A 25,743-nucleotide genomic window follows, 5' to 3' on the forward strand; every position below is an offset into this window, starting at 1 on the left:
AAATAATTGATGAGAAGAGGTTTCTCTTTACAGAAGTATTCCAGCTAATAAATAAAGAAGCAGTAATAGAATTAGAATACCACCATGTTGTAAAATCTAATGAAACAATGGAACTAAGCAATGAGCATCAATAGCTGCTAATATCACAAAATGAAACTGATTGATCACACTTTACATACCTCCCAATGGAAAAAAGCAATACTATTAAGTATTCTGTTAACAAAAATTCAGGCATTATTCTGACCCAGTCTCTAGATCTAACCATCAATTTAGAGGAAATACAGGAGACAGAGAAACATGTTAAGCAATATTACAGGAAGTAATCAGCAAAATCCAGTCTACAGAACTTCACAGGGCAAACTGCCTGGCTTCTATAAAATACACTTTGCATGAAAAAAAAGACAGAAAAAGGATACCTACAGATTACAAAGGACTTAGAGATAACAGTCAAGTCCAATTTATAGTCCTTATCTGGCTCACGATTTGAAAAAATATTTTTAAATTCAGAAATGGGAAATTTGACCATTTACTGGGGGAATTACTGATAATTTTTGGGGGGTAATTATATAAGTTCTTATTTTTTAGATACATACACTGGAATAGTTACAGATGAAATAATATAATGCCTTTGAGTGCTTCAAAATAATCTGGGGGATGGGGGTGAGGAGTGCATGGAGGTATAGATGAAACAAGATTAGCAATGAGTTGATAATTACTGGAGCAGAGTGATGGGCAGAAAGGTTCACCACACTATTCTCCTTGTATGTTTCAAATGTTCTATATATAAAAACATTTTTAAGTAATTCTATTTAGCATATGAAAAAAAAGACAAGACAGAAAATAGAGAATAAAAAATTACCAGGCAGATCTAAAAAAGAAAGAATAAAACTTACGATAATACAAATAATAACAAAACTTAGAAACTCAATGACTGGATTAAATAGCTGAATAGAAAGAACTGAAGATAAAATTAGTGAAAAGAATACAGATCAGAAGAAATTATCCAGGTGAATAGAAAATACGAAAGAGATGTTGAGACATAGAGTATGGAATGAGAAGGTCTACCAGAGTACTAACTGAAGTTCCAGAAGGAGACAGATACTAGAGAAAGTTAGGAAGCATCAGTATTTTGAGAATTAAGAACTAATAATTTTTTGAATTGCCAGAAGAAACAAAAGAGTTTGAGGAAGCTCAACAATCTAAAGGAAGAAAAAAAAAAAAAAAAAGAAATCTGCACTTAATCATGTCATTGTCAAATATTTAGAAAAAGAATAACAGAATACATCCAAATAAAGTAAAAGGAAATAATAAGGGATCAGAAATGAACAGGGAATACACAATTGAAGATCAACAAAAAATTTAATTATTTGAAAAGATCTAATAAAATGGATGAAACTCTGGCAAGATCAAGGAAAAAGAAGACACAAATAAGATTTGGAATAAAAAGACACTGACAAACACTAACAACACAGTGATAAATATCTAAAGAGGATCTTAGGAACAACTTATGCCAATAAGTGTAATAATTAATAGAAAAATATAAGCAAAATGTATTCAAGAATAAATAAAAATGTGAATAATCCTGTAACTATTAAAGAAATTGAATCAGTAGTTAAAAGTCACCTCACAAAGAAAATGCCAGATTTCTACTGCATTCCAGGTGACTACAACCAAATATCAAAGAGTAGGTAATTGTAGGGAGACCCCCTGAAACTACTGCTACGGAATAAAAGATGAAATGCTCCTGATTATAGTAAATACAAAATTGCATGCAGGATTGCGTAAAGACAATGCCAGGTTGGACTGCCAGAACGAGCCAACAGCACGTGATGTGCTTCCCCCTGCAGAGAGCCTATGAATGGACGTGCAGTCAGGGAGGTTTCACATCACCAAGATTCCTATCCCAGAAAAGCAGATGTTCATAGCTCTGGGAATGGAATGCGACCCTTGTGGAGAGCCTATAAACGGACGCACAGGGGGCGCCTGTCCATATGGATAAGATAGGGCTATAAACGCCCTCATCTTGCCATGGCTCTTCTAGGCCTCTTTAGGGTTAAGGCATACTCCCTTCTGAGAATTTCTGGTCTAACCGGTTGTCTAGCTTCACGTCCTGTTTCCATGGATTGTTTGTAACCAGCTTTTGTTGCAATTGTTACTGCTGATTAATATCTTGCTAATCATAGGTTATGGAAAGATTGTGTTTCCGTTTTAAGGCTCTGTTAGAAATTACTGATGCACACACTATATTGTAAAATCTTATCTCTATATACTGTACTTCTACATACAAATGTTATGTTAAAGAATTACTTCATCCCCACATGACCATCTCACCTCATAATCAAACGACCCTAAATCCCTCACTAACCTACCCCCACCCTCACTAACCTTAATTATAAATGCTGGTATATCCAGTGCATTGTTGGCAGAAGGCAGTGACCCCCCGGACCCAGCTTTCACTATCTTGTGTGTGTCTATTATTTCTCAACCTGCCAATCCGCCTAGGAACAAAGAGAGAGCCCCGTTGCATTGCGGGCTGCTGGCCAGATCCCGCAATAGGTAATTCCAAATTTACACAAACTGCTCCAGAGAACAGCAAAAAAGGAAATATTCCTCAATTCATTTATAAACTAGTATAGCCTTGATACTAAAATCAGGCAAGTATCATTCAAGAAAATTTCAAGCCAATTTCACTCATGAATTTAGATGCAAATATTCTTGACCAAAGGTTAGCAAACCAAATCCAGTGACAAACTGTTTATCACAAGAATGCAAGACTGATTTTATAATACAAAATTGATTAATATAGAGTAGCACATTAAAGAAGAGAGAAGAAAAACCCAGATGATCAACCAGCCCAAAACAGCTTAGAAATTCACTGAAACAAAACAATAAATCCATATCTCAAACCCACTAGATAAGTAGTCTGGCTCCCTTACTGTGTTAAGCTGCTCAAATATACTGCCATCACCTATTACAAGGCACTACCTGGTTTCTCTGCGTACCTGTGGTTCAAATTCAATGTAGTTACTGTAATGCCTGTATTTAGCCTGTTTTGGCTAAAAAGCTCTTTGTTAGACTGCAGATATAGATGGCATGCACAATACTTCTCTATCCATGATTTCAACATCCCAAAAGAGAATATCGTCTGTTATCAGAGGGAGAGATATTTTGTTATTTAACTAAATTTTTACCTATTCACTTTGGTCAATAGTCTCTAAGTATCCCTAATACCTGTAAATATTTTGATTAGAAAGTTCTGTATGCTGTTTGATTATCTTCACCGTGAGACTATAGCATCTTAATTTCATAAACCTCATCCTCTTCATATTATTAACTCAATGCATTTGTGTAAAAGAGATACTTCTAGAGCTGTGCTGGTCAAGAGAGTAGCTACTAGATACATGTGGCTATTAAGCACTAGAAATGTGGCTAGTTGGAATTGTGATGTGTTATACATGTAAAATACACACCAAATTTTTAAAACTTTGTATGAAAAAATAAATGCAAAATATCTTATTAATAATTTTTATACTAATTACATGTTAAAATAATGTTTTGGATATATTGGGTTAAATAAAACATATCATTAAAATGGCCAGGCATGGTAGCTCATGCCTGTAGTCCCAGCATTTTGGGAGGCCAAGGTGGGTGGATCACTTGAGGTCAGGAGTTTGAGACCAACCTGGCCAACATGGCAAAACTCCGTCTCTACTAAAAATACAAAAACTAGCCGGGCATGATGGTGCGTGCCTGTAATCCCAGCTACTGGGGACGCTGAGGCATAAGAATTGCTTGATCCCAGGAGATGGAGGTTGCAGTGAGCCGAGATCATCCCACTGCGCTCCATCCTGGGCAACAGAGTGAGACTCTGTCTCAAAAAAACAGTAATAATAATTTCCCTTACTTCTATTTACATTTTTAAATATGGCCTCTAGAACATTTAAAATTGCACATGTGGCTTACATTAATTTCTATTGGACAGTACTGTTCTGGAGCATCAAGACAGTGTTATCATGTTGGAATTTACTTACAGCTTCAAAGAAGACGTAGTTTTCACTCCAACAACCAAGCTATCATCCATTACACGGTACCATATCTTCTCTACTAGCTGTTCTGAATCTTGAAAATTGTCTGATAACTTTTCATCTAAGATATGGACAGAATTTTCTTCTTCACCACAAAGAGGAACAAGACATTCCTTATAAAAAAAAAAAAGTTTAAATAACTGATTATAAAATATGTACCATGTGTAGCAAAACTAAAAAAAAAAAAAGATAAGTGTGCTTTTGGCTAGGGCTTATGGCCCAAACATTTAAAAACAAATAACATATCATATTATAGATTATACACAATTTACTAAAATGAAATGTATAGAATATATAAAATTCCCTATCTATTCAGATCAAGAAGCATGGCATGACTAGGGTATGGCAAGATGGGGTATCCAACAGAGAGCCAAAAGGGAGGTAAACCTGGAGTCCATTTTCAAAAAAAAAAAGTCTGATAATATATACCCCAGTTATACTGAAAATAATCCAGTCTGTATTTTATCAGTGACTTGCACTAAGCCTATAACTGTAAACTTCTGTATGAATAAAACTGATTAAACTACCTTTAGACTACTTACAGCTTATTGCTAAAATTTTATTCTTAAAGTCCAAGCCATACTCATTTCCACACACATGTGGATATATAACATTCGAAACAGTAGTAATAAGAATAATAGTAATGACAATAATAATATACAACATCTATTGAGTGTTTACTTTACGCCAGGCACTGTTCCAAATGCCATTTGTGTATCAATTCATTTAACCCACACAATAACCCTAGTACCCTAGGTCTGTGGTATTATCATCTACATTTTACAGATTAGAAAAATGAGGCACAGGGAAGTTATGTAACTTGCCCAGGGTCACACAGTTAGCAAGTAGCAGGGCTGGGATTTGAACTGAAGCCAACTGGTTCCAGAGCCCATGCTCTTCCTTAACTATTACCCTATACTGCCTCTCTATGTGGTAATTACTGAAGAAAGATAGGGGCATTCACTCAATAGGAGACTAAATATGTTCCCAGGAATCTGACACTTCTGCCAGTAGCTGTGAGTTCTGAAACAGGCTATTCATCTGAAACCTGGGGAAATTTTTACTACCTGCCAGGTTTGCTTTTAAAACTAACAATGTAAAGAGCCAAAAATGGGGCCTTGCACATAGTGGTTTCAATATATTAATTTCTAAACAAACCTTCCCCTTTCTAAAATTGGCAAAATCATTGAGGTGAGGAAAGGAAATGGTGAAACAATTTTAACAATGACTTTCATGAGGTTTCCCAGGAAATTAGAACAGTAATATAGAAATGCAACACAATGTTTTTTTGTTATGTTTTATTACATTAACAAGATCATATTTTGGACCCAAACCCTTACATGGCTAAGACTGAAATACAAACACAAAGCATAGCCCATGACAAGAATGGTCAATCCAGAAGGAAGTCAGAGCTAGGCACTACAGTGACTTGAGGGAATAAAATGCAATATTAGTTCAGCTCTTATTGATTTACTTAGTGTTGCTATGCTGTGCCTTTCTCTGTATGAAATTAATGTGCATAAATATTATTTTTATGAAGTTTCAGCAGTTTTTGCTAACTTCTTACATTAATGTACTGACATAAGTTACCACATAAGAGACCTGAGGAGGTTCTTTTTTTTTTGAGACGGAGTTTCGCTCTTGTCACTCAGGCTAGAGTGCAATGGCGCAATCTCAGCTCACTGCAACCTCCGCCTCCCAGGTTCAAGTTATTCTACTACCTCAGCCTCCCAAGTAGCTGGGATTACAGGCACACGCCACCATGCCCAGCTAATTTTTCTATTTTTAGTAGAGACGGGGTCTCACCATGTTGGCCAGGATTATCTCAATCTCTTGACCTCGTGATCCACCCGTCTCAGCCTCCCAAAGTGCTGGAATTACAGGCGTGAGCCACCACGCCCAGCCCTGAGGAGGATCTTATGATGATCAGCCACAAGGAGAAAGAGAGTAAAATTATAAAAAGCAGATAGAAGGACTAAAAAAACCCATAGCAGTGTAGGAACATTTGCTAGAGGAAAAAATAACCTTAGAAACAAACAATCCAACAGACTAAAAGAACAATCATTATACTAATAATAAAATTATGTCATCACCAATACAAAGTTAAATAATACTCAGCATATTCTATTTAAGAAGTCAGTAAATACATAATTCACTTATGAGTAATTTCTATCCAAACAATACAAATAAAAAAGTTTAACAGTTAAATCTGTAAACAAAAGGACTTGTTCCCCAAGGTTCCTGATAACTGAAATTTTAATATGCTACAGAATTACCTATAAATCGATAAAATATTGGCTCCTTAATCAAATATTTTTCAATGTCATAAAAGTCCACCATTATAACCTCTGCTACTTTTCTTCTTGATCCACTGAGCAGCATTTTCTAATATATTCTAATATTCCAATTTAAGTAACTTTTCAATAGCTTACAGATTTTCAATTCATAAAATGATAAAATGGTCACATGATTACTTTTACCTCCTCTGCACTTGATGTATTATCATCTTTTCCTTGAACCAGGTTTATTAAAGCTTTGTAAGATTTTGAAATAATTTTTTCCTTAAGCAAGAGATGCTCCCTTAATTCCCGAAAAGAAGAAAAACAAACCTGTAAAGTAGAAAGAAAAATAGTTGCAAGAAACATGATTTCAAATGAAACCAGACATACCAATAATTCAGGAAATACTTTCTCCAAATGTGCCTATCAATTCATTTTTCTATAGAAAATAAAATACTTCTCAGAGCAAAACTGTTTTGTTTATAGATTTTAAGTCTCTAAATTTAAAAAATGTATCTTCTTTCAAAGGAAAATATAGAAAATAACTGCAACATAGAGCTTATGTATCAAATTGAGAGATTGGCAATATATTAGCATGTTTCACTAGTGAGTTATTAAGTAACTTCGAATCAATGTAAATAAAAATCAAGGCCTACAAATACACTCACCCCACACAAAATAACTTTTTCTTTTTGAAATAGTTTCTGCTTCAAAAACAAGGCATCCACATAAGCAAAGACATCATAATGAATAGAAAATATCACTTTTAATCACATACTGCTCGAAATTTTCTGTTCATGTAACCTTTACAGCAAAATTTTTAAATAAAATTAAAATTGTAATAGCCCCCAAACTATGTTTATTTTTGTGCTAATAAACTCAGTGCTAGAGTCCACTGAAAAATACTGAAAACTACTGAAAAAAATAACAATTTGGCTCTGAACTGGGCATACAGCAATCCATTCCTTTTATGATACCAGATAACTAGATTTCAGCACTAAGGATGAAACATTCACAGAATATATTTTGCTACTGAAAATTTAAAGAGTCATGTCATTGAACTGATAGAAGTTGTTTCATTTCAGGTGGATATCTGAGGCTGTTTAAGTATTCATCTGGCTTTTAATAAAACATATTTTTCTAGATTTAAACAACAAAATGCATCACTATTTGAGATTCTTTTCTTTTAAATTACATTTCAAAGCAAGTAAATTCTTTTTCTTTTAATCAACAAATAGAAACTGGAGAGTGAAGACTGAATTATTCCTATGTGTTACATTATTGCATAAGGTATGTAAAGTGTCTAGCTAATATTTTAAAACTTCTTATGTTGACCTAGTTCTGTGGGCTGCACATGATTCACACTCCATCACTCAGTAATTTGTGACAGGGGGAGGCAGATGTACCCATCAAAGGTATGTAGCCACAACTGAGCTACTGGAGGGGTGGGGAGTAGAAGAAAAAACTATGTGGGCAGATTGAAATGCACCCTCGAAAATTATCAGTGTTCACTCTTCCTTCCTCCTTAACATGGGCCTTACTCCAGGACAATATAGTGATTGAGTAGAGTAGTTAAATAATCTTGGCTGTGAAGTTTTGCTACAAAACTACAAAAATAAATTAGACACGTGGTAAGAAATTTAAACAATGTGAAAGTACACCTCACCTTCTCTTCCTAGATGCCCAATCCCATTTGCAAAACCAATAGACTGTGTACCTTCCCAGAACTTTTCCATGTGCATGTTAAGGAATGCTTTTTCCTTTGCACAAACAAAAACCCACCCAAAACCAAATACAGGAGCATATCGTACTGGACGACACTGAACCTTACTTTTTTGTTCTTTATTGTGATCTCTATCATACGTGCAGAAGAATGCACAGTACAAAATAACATTTTACAGACTAATAATGAAGCCGACACCCATGTAATTCCACCCAAATCAAAAAGTAGCATTCCAGGAGCTGCCCAGGGGCCCTCCACAATCATAATTGCCCTTTCTCCCCTGGAGTCAATATTACCCTGGCCTTTTAAGATAATTTCCTTGCCTGTCTTCAAATTTTACAACCTTTGTATGAATTCTTGAGGAGTATTTTAAGTTTTTTGTGTGTTTTGCTTCTGAACCTTTTATAAATGGAATCGTTCTGCATGTATCAGGCTTTAGAGTTGCCCATGTTGTCACTAGTAGCTGTAGTTCATTCCTTCCATTGCTTTACAGTATTCCATCATATGACTACCACAATTTACTTCTCCACTCTCCAATTGATGGGTATTTGGGTTATGCTCAGTTGTGCAGTGTTACAAACAATGCTGCTATGAACATCTGTGTACATGTGTACAAGATTCTCTAAGGTCCTGGTCTCCCCATCTCCCCTTCCAGTAACTGATTGGAAAACAAATTTCAGGGGAGAAAGAACAGTGAAATAGACTCTAGTTCTAGCTCTGCAAGTCACTTAACCTTTCTGGCTCTCTATTTGTTATGTCATGTGCAAAATGGTGCAAAGGCAGGCTTGTTCATCTCTAAAAGGCCTTCCAGCATTTAGAACTTTATTATCTACATTGAAAGCTACTGGTAACATGTGGATACTTGAAACAAAATGGATATTCAACTATCTGTTATCCACCACCTCCATTCCTCCCTTCCTTCCCTTAATGTTGTTTAAAGCCTTTCATATTTTCCCTGTCTCTGTGCTACATTCTGGACAATTTTTCTCATATATTCGGGTTCACTAATTTGCTCTGTATCTCTTTCATCTCTTTAACTGTTAAAGTCATCTATTGAGTTTTTTATTTCAGTGTGTTTCTGCTTGAAAGAGATGCTGTTTGGTTATTTTCTGTGAATAATTACTCATGATGCCTTTTTTCTTTATGTGCTTAGTTATTCTGTGGACAGCTCATTTTCTTTGAAAAATTACTTGTGAGATTTATGAGGGCTAGGATGAATGTGTGTTTCCAGACAGAATTTTCTGTTTGTTTCTGTCAGATGCCTGGGGCACCACCAATTTAAGTTCAATACACGTGCTCCCAGGGCAAAAGTAGCATCAGTGTTCTACTTATCTCTCTGGGTTCCAGCCTTGAAAGTTTGATTTGACAATTTATTCTTACAGTGTCAGCTTTTTGAAGCTTCTAAGAATGTTTTTAAAGGAGACTTCATCTATCATTTTCAGTTTTAATCAGGAGAGTTGGTCCTGCTTCATAAATTAAGCCTTTCATAAAGTCATGCTTTCATAAATTTTGGCATCATTTCTAAATCAGTATAAAAATATACATTATTCTTTTTGACAGCTACATAGTATTCCATAGTTCAGGCACATCACAATTTACTTATCATACTCCTAATGATGTATGTTTAGATTTGGACCAATATTGTAGTTTATAAATACTACATAAACATTCTTGTAAAATCATCTCCATCCTTAGAAGAGATTTCTAGAAGTGATGAAACTGCAAGAGTAAAAAGACATAAGTAATTCATATTTTAGCAACCATAATAACTTTTCCTCTGAGAAGGTTGGGCCACTATACATTCACAAAAATACTATAGAAGAATGTACATTTATATTAAGAAAATTAATATTTTGTCATGTATTACAATTTCTTTTTTCACAATTTGTCTTATTACTTTTACTTTGTTCAGGGTACAAAAATTTTGAATAGATCAATGCCTTCATTCATGGTTCTGTCTGTTATGATATTTATCTGTTGTTCAAATTCATGTCTAATATGCGTTCAATAAGCATTTATTAAAGTGAACTCACTCTAATAATGAAATAGTTGCAAAATAATTTTAAAACAACCTGCAAAATATAAATATTTACCACCTGGCCCTTTCCAGAAAAAGTTTTCCAACCCTAGGCAAAGAAGAAAAAGTTCAATAACACAGCAAGAAAAGAGACAAATCCAAAAGAGAGGATATAACTAGTGTGGCCTCCTCTTTAGCATAATTTTTAAAAGGCGGAAGGGGGAATTATTCTAGATAAAAAGACCAATAAGAGATATAATCAAATGCGAGTAAAAACTTTGATTGATTGGATCCTGGAAACAACAGTTATAAAAACTTTTTTGATAACTAAATATATCTGAATATGGACAAGATAGCAAATAAGATTAAGGGATCATTAATAATTTTCTAACTTTGATAATGGTATTGTAGTTGCATGAGGAGAATATCCTTATTTTTAGGAGATTCCTGCTGAAATACCTATGAGTGAAATATAACATTTGCAACTTTTAAATGGTTCTACAAAAATATATACACACATACACACACAAACACAAACACATGAGGCCAATAAGATTTTTTAAAGTAACAAGAGTTGAATGTATTGGGGATACAGAGATAATCATTGTATTCCTGGAATGTTTCTGTATATTTGAAAATGCTATAAACAAAAAAGGCAGCTTACAAAAGAACATACATCTTATAATCACATTTCTATGTAATGCGCATATTCATTTAAAAATCTGCAAGAATATACATGCCAAAGTGTTAAAATTGGTTATTGCAAAGTAGTGGAATCACAGACAATCATTAGGTTTTTTTTATTTTGTTTTGTTTTTACATTTCTTTGCAAAGCCTAGTATTTTACAGGGAATGTTCATTACCTTGGTACATTTGGGGGAAAAAAAACTCTTTTAGGGAGCTTTTTATGGAAAATATGAGAGTAAACTGTTCATGTCTGGAATGTATTATGATCTATCATATTCACTGCTACTCTAAAAAGATACTGTGGAATACTGATCCCAGAAAGAATGTGTTTTCAAAAGTGAGCTGCTTCTATTTTCTCTCATGAGGCTTATTAAATCTATATAGTCTTACTACAAAAAAGGTATCATGTTTAGATGATACATTTATAAGTAATATCACAATATTTGTACAGAGGTGCCAAAAAGATAAAGATCCTTTGAAATATCATTTTTCCCCATGCACCAAGTTGCTTATACTTTAAGAATCTTTCTTTCAATGTTCTTTCCTTCATTTAGAATAACACTAATCAAAAAGCAAAAGAAGCAAACAGACACTAACTTTCAGTCCTGTTTCTAGAGGTGGAACCACCAGGTAACGATTCTCTTGTTTGTCTTCAAATAAGTCATCTTCATTGCAATACGATGGTTCACTCTAATAAATAAATAAATAAATAAATAAATAAATAAATAAATAAATAAATACACTAAGACTGAAATTTTGCAACAATTCAAAATTCATAAAACTAACAAAATACAATTAAAGTATATCCAGTCAGAACAGTTTCCCATGCTACACACTATTTTATAAAAGGCAAACTATAGGCCGGACGCAGTGGCTCATGCCTGTAATCCCAGCACTTTGGGAGGCCAAGGTGGGCAGATCACCTGAGGTCAGGAGTTCAAGACCAGCCTGACCAACATGGTGAAACCCTGTCTCTACTAAAAATACAAAAAATTAGCCGGGCATAGTGGCGCGCACCTGTAATCCCAGCTACCTGGGAGGCTGAGGCAGGAGGATCGTTTGAACCCCGGGGGCAGAGGTTGCAGTGAGCCGACATTGCACCACTGCACTCCAGCCTAGGCATGACAGAGCGAGACTCTGTCTCCAAAAAAAAAAGGCAAACTATGTATTTTCCCCATCATCTTCTTGTAACTAGAAAAAAGTTATTATGATTCCTACTACTACCACGTAACCTTTATATACTGCTTTACCAAGTATCAGCTGGTTAGCTTTCTCTTTAAAGAGTAAACATTTTTCCATTTATTTATTTAAGAGACAGTGTCTTGCTCCGACACCCAGCTTGAAGTGCAACATAATAATCATAGCTCACTCACTGCAGCCTTGAATTCCTGAGCTCTCATTAGCTTTCTAAAAAAATCCTAAAATCCCATAACTGGAGAAAATTAAAACTATGCTAATTTTACAAATGAAAAAACTGAGGCTTAGAGAGATTTTGTATTGATCTGAAACTTCAGGGGCATAATTTCCCTTATGTCCAATATCTCAAGATATTGTGAGCTGTTACTTCCTTTACTAAAGCAGTTTTGCTTCATTTTATTCCTTATTTAACCCAATATTATATTTATTGGTATAAAATGTGATTTTCAGAAGCAAGAATAAAGTTAATTTATAGTACTGCCGTCACTTAAGTGATCACCAAATGTACTATAATTCAAATTTATATCAAAAGCATGGTCAATTTGTACAACATTTGTTGAAAGGAGATGCAATGTATATACTTAAAAGATTCAATCTATATATTTTTAAAGTTCAAAATTTTAAGTATAAAACCACCAATATTTAAATGATAGGTCAAAGCTTTTGAGCACTTAAATTTTCTAAAATGGTTCTTAAAATACCATATAATAAGTAAATAGAACTTACTGAATAATTTATTTTTCCAAGATCTGTTATTTTAAATGAAGTCAGGCAATCTGAGTTCAAGGAGTCCTTAAAAAGCAGGAGTACTTGTTCAGTTCCACTTCCAATAAAGTCATCTATCAGTACTAAGCTAAGTTTTTCCCATTTAGCAGCAACCTAAAAGAAAGGGAGCATTATAGGAGGAACAGACAAGAAAAAATCAAATGTGAAATAAATAAAGTCCTTTTGTTTCATGTAGTTGTAATTTGTAAAACTCGGTCTTATAAATGAGTAATGAAAATAGTAAAAACTAAAATAAAATAAAGATATTAGGGTATGAGGAAATATAAGAGTTATAACAACTTTATAAATAGCAAGGTACTTAGATTTAACATTTTATTCAGGTTTGTCCTGAACAATCAGGACTGTCACGTTCTTGATTTCTATATCAAAATTTTATTGTAATCTATTTATAAGTTCTAACACTTTTCATCACTAACCTTTGGAAATTCTAACATTTATCATGAGTCAAACTCTAGTGAAGATTCTTTCTCTTGCACAGCTAATTTAAGGATGACCCTCATTCCCATAAGTCTTAGTGTATATGTATTTATGATCAGACAAATTACCCAAGGAATTCAGTTGCATTAGGTAACCAGACAGTACTAGTAGACACCTTAAGAGCTCTTAATGGAAAATAACCTATAATAGAGTCAAGATGAGCTTAAAACCTTAAACCCTGATGTGGGTGTGGAGGGGAATACAGCTAGTATTGGGTACACAGGTGAGGGGTCCTAAAAGTGGGACAGCCAGAACCATCCTAGCCTCACGGAATGATTTGGTCAGTTTATATCAGAACCTGAGACCTCAAGTTTAAAATAGAGGACAACTTCTTAAAGGTACATATAGCTGAAAGCCTCAAGATTGGTCCCAGGGTAAACTAACACCATGAGGATCAAATTCCCCTTCTCCCTGAGACAAAAAATCTAAAACCCCTTCTCAGAATTCCAGGAGCACAGATACATCATCTAGATGATACAGGAAGCTAGCTCACATTAGAGCAAGAATGAAAGTAAGGCTCTTCAACCCACATACCGAAATATGAATCTTCCCCTATAAGGCTAATTTCCAAAGTTGATTCTTCACTTGTGCAGAGAGACAGCTTATCTGTAAACCCATATCCTCCCTTTCTCCCACCAGTATCATGGAGTATAATGGACTATGGGAAAAGACATTAGTAATAAGAATGTGTTTGGCAGGCAAACAGCACAGAACTATGTATGCATGCAAGTGTGCACACACATATTTGCAATCTATAGCTCTAGAATAGTGCCATCCAATAGAAGGGTAAGTAAGCCCCAAATATAAGGCATATAATTTTAAATTTTCTGGTAGCAGTAAAAAGATGAAATTTTAATGTATCTAACACAATATATCTAAAATATTGTCATTTCAATTCAATGTAATCATTAAAAAATTGAGAGATGTTTCCATTTCTATTCATCTTTGAAATTTGATGGTTGACATTCATAACATGTTTTAATTCAGACTAGCCACATTTCAAAAGCTGAATAACTACATCTGGATAGTGGCTACCATATTAGACAGCACAGCACCAGAACACATTAACCTCTATCGACAACACACCAATAGCTATGCTTCGGGTATACTTGACAATGACCTCAATTTTATTGACAGATTGATTTTTTTTTGGGGGACAGGGTCCCATTCTGTTGCCCTGGCTGGAGTGCAGTGGCACAATTACAGCTCACTACAGCCTTGAACTCCTGGGCTCTAACAATCTTCCCACCTTGGTCTCCCAAGTAGCTGGGACTACAGGCATATGCCACCACGCCCAGCTAATTTTTTAATTTTTTGTACAGATGGGGGATCTCATTATGTTGCCCAGGCTGGTCTCAAACTCCAGGCCTCAAGCAATTCTCCTACCTTGGCCTCCGAAAGCACTGGGATTACAAATGGGGGCCACTACACTCGGCCAATGACCTCAATTTTGAAAAGCCTGCCACATAGATTCTTGTCAAAACTTGCAGAGACAATTTCTACTCAAGAGAGAAAGCCTAAGAAGAAAAAAGCTAATCATGTATTCCTTTAGATTCAGCTCTGTTTCAAGTCCTATTACCACATTAAACATCATATCTTGGGCTTTTATGAAGTGTTGATCTGGGAAAACACTAACCTTATTTTCGTTATTTACTCTAATTTATGCTTGTTTGTATTTTACCTATCTTTGTAAGCTGGCTTAATTCCTTCTTGGAATGAGGTAATAAAAGGATAGATGGATGGATGAATCCATAGCCAACCCAAAGGAAAACTGCTTCTATTGCTTTCTATTTTGGGGGAAAACTGCTATCAAAGACCCACCTTATTATTTAATAAGGCATTCGCCTTATTACTCAAAACCTTTTACAAAATACCACAAACGGTAAATTCTTTTCAGAACTTAATGTTAGAAAAAAATCTTTTCCCTTGTAGTATGTTCCCTTCAGTTGTAAAACCCACCATATTTACCTTTTTGCCTTAACTGTTAAAACTAAAGGTAATTGTTCAAGTGTAATTACTTCTCTTAACCTGGGTTTTTGGCATAATTATTTCTACTCCCACTTTATTTCTAGATTCTTAACTCTTATTTCTGTTTTTTTTAATTAATTAATTTTTTTTTTTTTTTTTTTTTGCAGACAGATCTTGCTCTGTCAACCAGGCTGGAGTGCAGTGGGGCGATCTCAGCTCACTGCAACCTCCACCTCCCAGGTTCAAGCCATTCTCATGCCTCAGCCTCCTGAGTAGCTGGGACTACAGGCACGCGCCATGTTGGCCAAGCTGCTCTTGAACTCCTGACTTCAAGTGATCTGCCTGCCTCGGCAGCCTGAAATGCTGGGATTACAGGCGTGAGCCATCATGCCCAGCCTTATTTCTGTTTTTAAAGTAACTGAATATTTTACCCTAAACTAATATTTCCCTTTTTTTTTTAAGAAGTTGAGTATAAATGTAACACCAAGATAGAAGCAGGACCTGAATATGCCCAAAGTGGCAGGGTTAGAGGCAACTTTGAAGCACTTACTTGTAGATATCAAGGTGAATTCCAGAGCTTTTAAAACAGGGCATTTGAGAGCAGGTTAGAAGCACAGAATTCCTGAAGAAGCAACTTACGGGGTAAGTCAGTAGGGACTTAGGTAAGTAACATGTGGAAAAGACAGTGGTCCGTTGTAGAAAGAGTGCACTAGAATACAACTTCGGGTCAGGGAAGCAGCAATTATAGGTCCACCTACAGGGAATGATGCAGTCTCCTGCCTTGGGTAACATGTTAGTGGCAAAGCGTTACAGGGTCCAAGCAGGGGACCCACTTCAAGAGAGTAAGGATTGCAATTAATGACATATAAAGGAATTGTTTTTTCCTTATCTAGGTGAATAGGGGATCTTGAGTAGGTGCAAGTAACTGATGACAGCCCTGGCTTTTGTCTAACAGTAATATAACAGAGTAATAGCTACTACTTACTGAGTTCCTCCTGTGTGTCAAGCTCTGTGCAAGACACTTTACAATGTCATTTGACTTAATTCTCCCCTCTCAAAGTCAGAATGATCCCAAATTTCATATAGGAGGAAAATGAGTTCACAAGAATTACATTCCTTAAGGTAACACTGGTAAGTGTCGCAGTTGGGATTCAAACCCAGGGTAAGTGTGTTCTTTCTATTATATTATCTTGACTACAGTAAAAGGCTATAGGGTATACCAGATGTTTTTCCCCTACCATTTCTTTAAAGGAAAAGAGAATAGAAAAAGACAAATCCAAATAACTTTCAAATAAATGTATAATGTCCTTTTAAAAGATTGCTTTCAAAATAAAATAGGATAGCTTTCAAATTATTTTCCTTTTGCATTCTCTATGTATTATAGAGGATACACATGTATTACAGAAATTCAAAATAATCCCTATTAATATAAAAGTACTTGGTAAGGCAAAGCCTGATTCACAATTCCAACTTGACATTCCTCCCCCCACACAAACAATAATGATTCACATTTAAAAATGAATTTCAAACTTTCTAAAACATTTAACAATATTCCATATAGAGGTGATAATATAATGATAAAAATCTTCATTGAGCTTCTAATTAAATGGACAGGGCATACAAAATAAGGCAATATCTGCTTTTTTCTCCTAAGTAGCACAAAAACTAAAAGTTGTATAGTGTACTACTTTTGGAAGAGACATTTCTAACTAGTAATGATGATTTGTCTTAATTCATAAACACTTCAAATCACATAACTGAATACATTTTAAAGCAGGAGGATGCAACATTACCCAAAAATACAGAGTCAGAGAAATATTATTGGTGGAGACATCCAGTTACAAAACTCTAATTTCCTATTGGTTTTCTGTGCCTTTTTACCTGTTACTTAACACTCAATACCAGTGAACATTTTACAGCAATTTCCAAACTTAAAAAAGTGAATACTTTTTCAAAGGTCAGTTCTGCATTTCAAAATATAACATAACAAAAATCTCTGAGTAAGTTTTTAGAAAAAGTAATGCTTACCACTTGTCTATGGAGAACAATTATTTGTCTCTCCAGATTTCAAGGAATTTCTCTATATTTCACTTTCAGAAATGAATCAGAGACAACAAGTAAATTTAAATAGATAATTATAAATGTTTAAAAAGTTGGCCGGGCATGGTGACTCACGCCTGTAATCCCAGCACTTTGGGAGGCCGAGGCAGGCGGACCACTTGAAGTCAGGAGTTTGAAACCAGCCTGGCCAACATGGTGAAACCCCATCTCTACTAAAAATATAAAAATTAGCCAGGTGTGGCAGCACATGCCTGTAATCCCAGCTACTCGGCAGGCTGAGGCAGGAGAACTGCTTGAACCTGGGAGGCGGAGGCTGCAGTGAGCCGAGATCACGCCACTGCACTCCAACCTGGGTGACAAAGCAAGACCCTGTCTCAAAAAATATATAAAAAAATAAAAATATGAAAAACTGATTTGAATTTTCCAGGAAGGCTTATCTATCTAGTCAAATCACTAATAATCTTATTGTAAGTGAAAATGCACATCTACTAGCATATTAATAAAAATTAGAAAGTTATAATAGAAAAATAAATACATAATTATAGTTACATATGTATTTACACATTTCCAAACAACTCAAAGGCTTTATGACTCAAAATGGCAAGACAAAAAAAACACCATCAGGTTGTACTCAGATAAACTTAAGAAAAAAGAACAATGTAATATATATCATTTCAAGTACAGAACTGAAAATTGACTTAGACAATAAGACTCCAGAATGAACTCTATGAAGTATACAAATGTTTAAAAGGTCTGAGACCACCAACTGAATTATTATCACAATAAGTGTTGTACCTGAAAGTTCTCTTTCCATACAGCACAAGCATTACTGGATATAAAGGATACAACGAAAAAGAGGTTTCCTCCACCTGAATCCATAAGCTGAACTGCACAAGGATCTCCAAATGGAAGCTGGCACACACTTTTAGGAGTTCCATTCTGAAATGAAATCAGCTGATTCTTTCGAGTAAGGGCAATGAGAGATATTCTTAACTGGTTGTTGATGATCTCAGTTGCACAAATATGTACACAAGTCACCACACTGCTGTAAGCAGGAGGAATAATGTATATATCACTTAATACTTCTTGACTTTCAAGAGAATATACACAAAATTTGGTATTCCAAATTGCATAATCTGATTTTGAAGGCTCTTGAGTACATTCTTCCTCAGATAAACAACATTCCTTTAGTCCCAATAAAACCATACCTAAATTTTCAATCTCCCCTGCCCACTGAATAGAGGAAAAGTTACCTGACACACTAACAACTTTGCCAGTTTGAGAAGAGATAAAGAAGAATGCTTTGATATGCCTCCATAAAATTAAAGGGCCATTAAGGACCCTTAGGCCATCCTTCATCTCATAGCCTAGTGTAAAACTCAAACGCATTTCAAATTTATTGGTACTGTGAAGGATTAGTAAAAAATATTCAAAAACATTATTCTTTTTATTTTTTTCTATCACAATGTAAGGGAGATTAATTCCAGTTCTGAAATCTGACACACAGTTGCAACACATGATTTTTAAATGAGAGTTTTCTTCCTTTATGGTAAAAAATCCAGTGGACTTCTGAACAAATACTTTTGTTCCTCTGTCAAATATCATTCTTCTGACATGTAATATGGGTGTTTTTGTAGGCTCTTTATCTGCAAAATTTCCTTTAGACAACTGGAAAACAAGGACTTCCCCATTATAACACAAGAGCCTTTCTTGTTCGTTAGATGACATTGCTTGTTTGCTAGTCATTCCACAATATCAAGTCTTTGTGCTGATCTAATTTTCAAATGCAAATTGATTCCAGTTGATGTTTCTAAACCTAAAAAAGAAATGAGGAAAAACTGCCATGAAGTAGGAAGGGTTGAAAAGAAAACACGTTTCTGTTAGAGAACTACAACATAGATAACTACACATTTTATTAAGTAAACATTTTAAGCTTTTTATACTATTTTGACAATATCATACTTATAAAAAAAATCCTAAATATTATTTCTGTAGACGCTTTAAAAAAGTTTGCTAAGAATACAAATAACCATATCAAAAAAGATAACTAAATGTGTTAACGGCATATATTTAAAGCTTTAGATGCTCTATTAAAAGTGACTTCAGATATTTGTTCTGGCTCAGAAAATTGCTTAAGGGTTATACTTCTCTGTTTCAAACCTAACAACTCTAATGTGGTTTCCCACTCTCTGCCTTAGCCCCTTTAGAATGACAATTCAATTAGTGGTTTACTTGTCTTGCAACTCACTCTCCCCAAATACGTTGATTTTCAATTATACTTCTCCCACAGCCCAGGCAATTGGGCTTCTGCTTTCTAGAGACAGGAGCCTATACAGGCTCTAAGACAAAAAAGAAACCCCAGGAATAAAAATAGGAGCTGCTGTAACAAGGCTTTAAAAAATCTCCATAGGATTAATAAAAATAAATCTTAGTTTACAAAGGCAATGCCTTTGTATGCATTTGTATGACCCAACAAAGTCACTATTCTTATTCAAATTAGAAAAAATAGAGGATTAACATAATTTATTATAATGAACACAAGAATTAAATAATATCAATCATTCAAGCTTATTATATGGCAGGTACAATACATGCATTATTTAATTCTAATAACTATTGTCTTAAAATAAGTACCCTTATTATTCTACCTTTTAAGCAAGAAAGCCTTATTTTAAAGAAGATAAGAAAATTTTCCAAGGTTACAACACTAATCCACAGTTAACAGAAATCAGCAATGGTGCTAGTTTGGAAAAGGGGCCTTCTGACTCTGGAGTCTACACTTTTAACTACCACTCTGCCCTGGCATGCATTCCCTTATTCTGAACAAACTCATTGTAAGAAAGGCAACTTGAGAGAATTAGTAAAATAAAGGACAAAAGAATATCCTCAATATTGAACACATGTATAAAAAAAGTTGTTGATACCTCTTTACTCAATCTTCTATATACTGCATACAAGAAATCCTAGCCAAAGCAATTAGGCAAGAGAAAGAAATAAAAGACATCCAAATTGGAAAGGAGAATGCAAAACTGTCCTTGTTTGCAGATGCCATAATCTTATACAGAGAAAACCCTAAAGACTCCACCAAAAAACTGTTAGAACTAATAAATTCAGTAAAGTCACAGGATACAAAATCAACATACAAAAATCAGCAGCATTTCTACTTGCTAAAAAGCAAACTATCTGAAAAAGAAATCAAGAAAACAATTCCATTTACAAAAGCTACAAAAAAAAATAAGATAATTAGAAATAAAGTTAACCAAAAAGGTCAATGATCTCTACAATGAAAACTATAATATACTGATGAAAAAAATTAAGATGACATAAAGTAATGGAAAGATCCCATGCTCATGGATTGGTAGAATTAATACTGTTAAAATGGCCATACTACCCAAAGCAATCTATAGACTTAGTGCAATGTCTAGCAAAATATCAATGACATTCTTCACAGAAATAGAAAAAACAATCCTGAAATTCATATGGGACCACAAAAGACCCCTAATAGCCAAAGCAATACTGAGCAAAAAGAATGAACCTAAAAGCATCATACTACCTGACTTCAAAATATACCACAAAGCTATAGTAACTGAAACAGCATGGTACTGACATAAAAACAGACACATGGACAAATGGAACACAATGGAGAGGCCGTAAATAAATTCATGCACCAACAACCAACTAATTTTTGACAAAGGTGCCAAGAACCACACATTGGGGAAAGGACAGTCTGTTCAATAAATGATGGTGCTGGGAAACTGGATATCCACATGCAGAGACCAGACTCCTACCTCTCACCATATAAAAAATCAACTCAAAATGGATTAAAGGCTTAAATGTAAACCTGAAATTATTACACTACCAGAACAAAACATAGGGGAAACATTTTATGACATTGGGCTGGGCAAGGATTTTTTTAAATAAGATCTCAAAAGCACAGTCAACAAAAGCAAAAAGAGACAAATGAGATTACATCAAATTGAAAAGCTTTTGCATAGCCAAAAAAAAAAAAAAAAGTAAAGAGACGACCTACAAAATGTAAGAAAACATTTGCAAACTATACATCTGACAGGGGATTAATATCAGAATGTATAAAGAACAGCAATATCCCAATTTTTTAAATGGACAAAATAACTTAATAGACATATCTCGAAAGAAGACACACAAATGGTCAAAAGGTATACCAAAAAAATGCTCAGTATCACTAATCATCAAGGAGACACAAATCAAAACCACAATGAGATACCACCTAATTCCAGTTTGAATGGCTATCATTAAAAAGACAAAGGATAACAAAGGTTGGCAAGCACGTGGAGAAAAAGGAACACTTACACACTGCTGGTAGGAATGTAAATTAGTATAGCCACTATGGAAAACAGTATGGAAGTTCCTCAAAAAACTAAAAATAGTACTACCATATGATCCAGAATCCCACTACTGGGTCTATATCCAAAGGAATGAAATCAATGTCAGAGATGTCTACACCCCCATGTTTATTCAGCAGTATTTACAATAGCCAAAATATGGAATCAAACCAAGTGTCCAACAATGAATCAGTGGATTAAAAAATCTGATGTAGATACCAATTTTTGGTGCATAGCATGGAATACTATTAGTACAGCCACAAAATTAAATGAAATCCTGTCATTTGTAACAACATGGATGGACTTGGAAGACATCATGTTAAGTGAAATAAGCCAATCACAAAAAGACAAATACCACATGATCTCACTAATATCTGGAATCTAAAATTTTTTTAAAAGAGTTGCTATCATAGAAGCAGAGAGCAGAATACTGGTTATCAGAGACTGGGAAAAGGAGAGAGGATGGGAGGATGGGGAGGGGTTGCTCAAAGGGTACAAAGCTACAATTAGATAGGAGGAATATGTTCTAGTGTCCTATTACACAGTAGGGTAAAGATAGTTAACACTGAGGTGTGATTTATTACTTATTACAAAATAACTAGATGTTTTTGAATGTTCTTACCAGGAAGAAAGGATACATTCATGAGGGAAGGATACACTAAATACCCTGACTTGACCATTATACAATATATGTATCAAAACATCAAACTGTACTCTCTAGATATATACAATTACAATGTGTCAATAAAAACAGGTAAATAAGAAAAAAAGAAGTCATTGGCTTACTGGTTTGTTGTTAGGCAATTAACAGAAAGATCTGGGACAACAGGCATCACAAAGTAGTTTCAGCTTCATCAGTAAAGAAGATAGGGTAGGTAAATCAAAGGTGTGGCTTATACTTACGAAACTATGGTTTAGAGAAAATAAACATATTAGTTATATTCCATCAAAATGTATGAATAATAATGTATTTACCAAAGGTCCCATGTCAGGTTTCCTAGATTTCTAGAAAGGAAAAGCATGAAAATTACACATCCTGAGGTAAAGCTCTAAGAATTCATCATCTTTTACTACCTATTCAAAGTTTTTCAGATTTCTTAATATCAAAAACAAAAATCACCTCTGTATGAATTGTATTATTTTAACGTTAAATATCACAACTAATGTTTAATCAGTACAATGCTCTGGTTCACTTACCAATAACTTAAGTGTGATAGGAGTAAGGAAAACCTGATTATAAAATGGTCAGAATTTATGAAAGTTAGGCTCCTTACATTTTGTTCTTTAAATGTCATCATCAAGTTCCCTAAGTTAGAAACATCTATCTTCCAACTCTCTGTTCCAGTTGCCACTACTATAGTTCAGGCTGTGATCTCTCAGGCTGAGGTAAAAGCTTCTTAATTAGTCTTCCTTAATCTAATCTCTCTTCCCTCCAATATATCAACTCATTTATGCTATTTAATACATCAGTTAATTGTTCTAAAACACACTCTTGATCCTGTCACTGTCCACCCCCTAATCCAAAAGCTTACATGCCCCTTGCCTTTCTCAATAGACCTGTGATTCTTGAATTACTACCTGGAAAAATAGATGCTAAACACTGTGTATTGAACATATGAATGGTGTAGAGAAAAAAAGCTTCCAAATCATTGCTATGAAGCTTAGCATGGCATTCAAAACTCTGTTGTATAATCCTAATTCAACCTGCTTTCAATACGATCTCCAGGCAAAAAGCAAACTTATTCTCATGAACTTAAACTGATCTAAAAACATAAATCACTATTTATGACTATTGAGTGAAAAGTTTTTGCAAGACTTATTGAATTTACATATTATGTGCACATCCACTATATTTTATACTGATGCAACATGTTTTCAATCTTGTTTGTTTTTAATGTTTGATATTTATTATATCTAAGTAATAATCATTAAAATTTAATTCATTGCTAAAATGAATTTTAACTTTTTTCCCAGCTTTATTGAGGTGTAACTGCTAAAACAGTAGATATTAAGTATTGCTGCTGCAACATCTATTTTTAAAGTTCTTGGCATATGTTCATAAAACCTGCAGGCCATGAAATAACTGGCATTTAAAAAAAAATAGAAACATATCTGGAAACAAATCAAACTAAGGTTCAATTTAGAGGTTCTTAGTCCAATTATAAGCAACCCCTCACTATTTTAAACTCTGCTTATCAGGGCCCCAGGTTTACTATTCTAGCCTATGGGCTATTTGACTTTTTACTTATTAACATTATAACAGTGGCTGCAGAAGATACAGAAGAAGTAACTAGGGGTGGCGGTGCAGGGTCAGGGTGGCCGGGCGGGGCGTGAAGACCAGAAAGTAGATTATTTATAAAATACTACATAATTAATTTGAGCTTTTCCTGTTCTATATTACCATACATCAAAGTTGACTGTATCTATTTTATACATAAAATTAAAACAGATGTGTGTGTATACTAGAGAAATGATAATATATACAAGCATATGCTAACATAAAAATAGTAGGCTGGCAATAAAATTATCATCCTCATCTACTCTTTACTGCCCCCCTCTTAATAAACATGTTCATTCTCTTTAAATGCTCATAAATCATTTTGGCCCTATAAATGTGGAAATTCTTTAAATAAACTATCAGTGTGGTTCCAGATTATCCTAGAAGAGCAGATGACGTCCAAAAAGTCTAAGAAATCATATTAACTGTGACCAAGAGAAAGTATCCTTGGGAAAAAAGTAGAATTAAGACGCTCAACCAAAATGGCACCTAATAATACTGAACATAATTTTATGAAGATAATAATGATAGATGTTGTTTTTCCAAGACATATGACATTGTTAACCAAAGTAAATTAACTTTCCTACAAAATAGGGCCACTGTTAAAAGTTTTTTTCTCCCTACATAAGTTATTTATTGGGTCCTATACAGAATTGATCTCACCTTTTTCAACATTATCTAATATACCCAAAATGTGAGTAAATGTGGGAGAATCATGATCAACTAAATTAGAGAATTTGGGAAGATTACGCTAAAGAAGATTTTTATGCCATATTAAGGACTTATAAATTTCTCATATAAGTAATGATAACCCACTGAAAGACTTCAAAAACAGAAATCACAGGACTGTACTTTTGAGTTATGAAGATCCTGGTGACAGTGTTAAAGATGTGAGTGACATCAGACTGGAAAAAGAGCTAACAATTAGAAGAAAATTATGAGTACTTAAATAAAAGGGAGAGATGACTCTGAAGGTAATTTGGCAGTCAACTGAAATGCATATACCCAGTAGTTTCATTTGTAGATATAAACCCAGAGACATAATCCCACATATGAATGAATACATTGCTCTAGAATGCTCACTGTGCTGATATTTGCAATATAAAAAAAGTAAAAACCTCAATGAACACCAATAGGGGAATGAGTATAGATGGACTATCAAACAAGAGTTAAAAGGAATGAATTAGATCTATCTATATATATGTGTGTATATATATATATATAATCATGGTTAAATTTCAAAAATTAAATGAATTAAAAATTAAGTTGCAGACAAATGTACACTGCAGTATATTATGTAAATTAAAACAAATAAAACAGCATTATATATGTTCTATTTACCTACAATGACTACAGTCCCTGAGTGCTTTCTCAAGAAATAGTGCCATGTACTTTTTTTTTTTTTTTTTACTGAAGAAACAGTGCCAGGTACTGCTCTAAGCACTTTGGATTAACTCGTTTCTTCCTCACAACATCTTTATGACATAGGCACTGTTACTATCCCATTTTATAGATGGAGAAACTGAGGCATGGAGTTTCAGGATCTTCTCAAAGGCTTGCAGATAAGAAGTGACAGAGCTAGGATTCAAACCCAGGCAGTATGATCCAAAATAAAAAATGTAAAACTGTAAACATTTCATGCCAAATTCTGTATGACTGTTGATTCTGGACAAGGAAGTGTCCAGGATAGGTGAGTAGAGGTAGAAGAAGACTTTAGTTATATCTGAAATATCTTTTAAGGATGTAGTCAAACAACGTTTAAACAATGTGTTCATTTTTTCCCATAAAACAATGTAAATATATTTAAAAGCCTACGACAAAAGA

The 25,743-nt window shown here is 34.4% G+C and overlaps 1 protein-coding gene across 1 annotated transcript in view; it reads right to left on the reverse strand.

The window, feature by feature from the left end:
• FANCB (FA complementation group B) overlaps window positions 1-22,607 on the reverse strand; it is a 77,305-nt gene extending 54,698 nt beyond the window's left edge. Inside the window, 6 exon segments of the mRNA XM_063660415.1 lie at window positions 4,032-4,198; window positions 6,560-6,694; window positions 11,389-11,481; window positions 12,715-12,867; window positions 18,076-19,096; window positions 22,428-22,607. Coding sequence (XP_063516485.1) covers window positions 4,032-4,198; window positions 6,560-6,694; window positions 11,389-11,481; window positions 12,715-12,867; window positions 18,076-19,026 — 1,499 coding nt within the window. The 5' untranslated portion in view covers window positions 19,027-19,096; window positions 22,428-22,607.
• Between the last annotated feature and the right edge of the window lie 3,136 nt (window positions 22,608-25,743).

Source organism: Pongo pygmaeus, chromosome X, assembly GCF_028885625.2.
Source record: "Pongo pygmaeus isolate AG05252 chromosome X, NHGRI_mPonPyg2-v2.0_pri, whole genome shotgun sequence".
In the NCBI taxonomy this organism is placed as follows: Eukaryota; Metazoa; Chordata; class Mammalia; order Primates; family Hominidae; genus Pongo; species Pongo pygmaeus.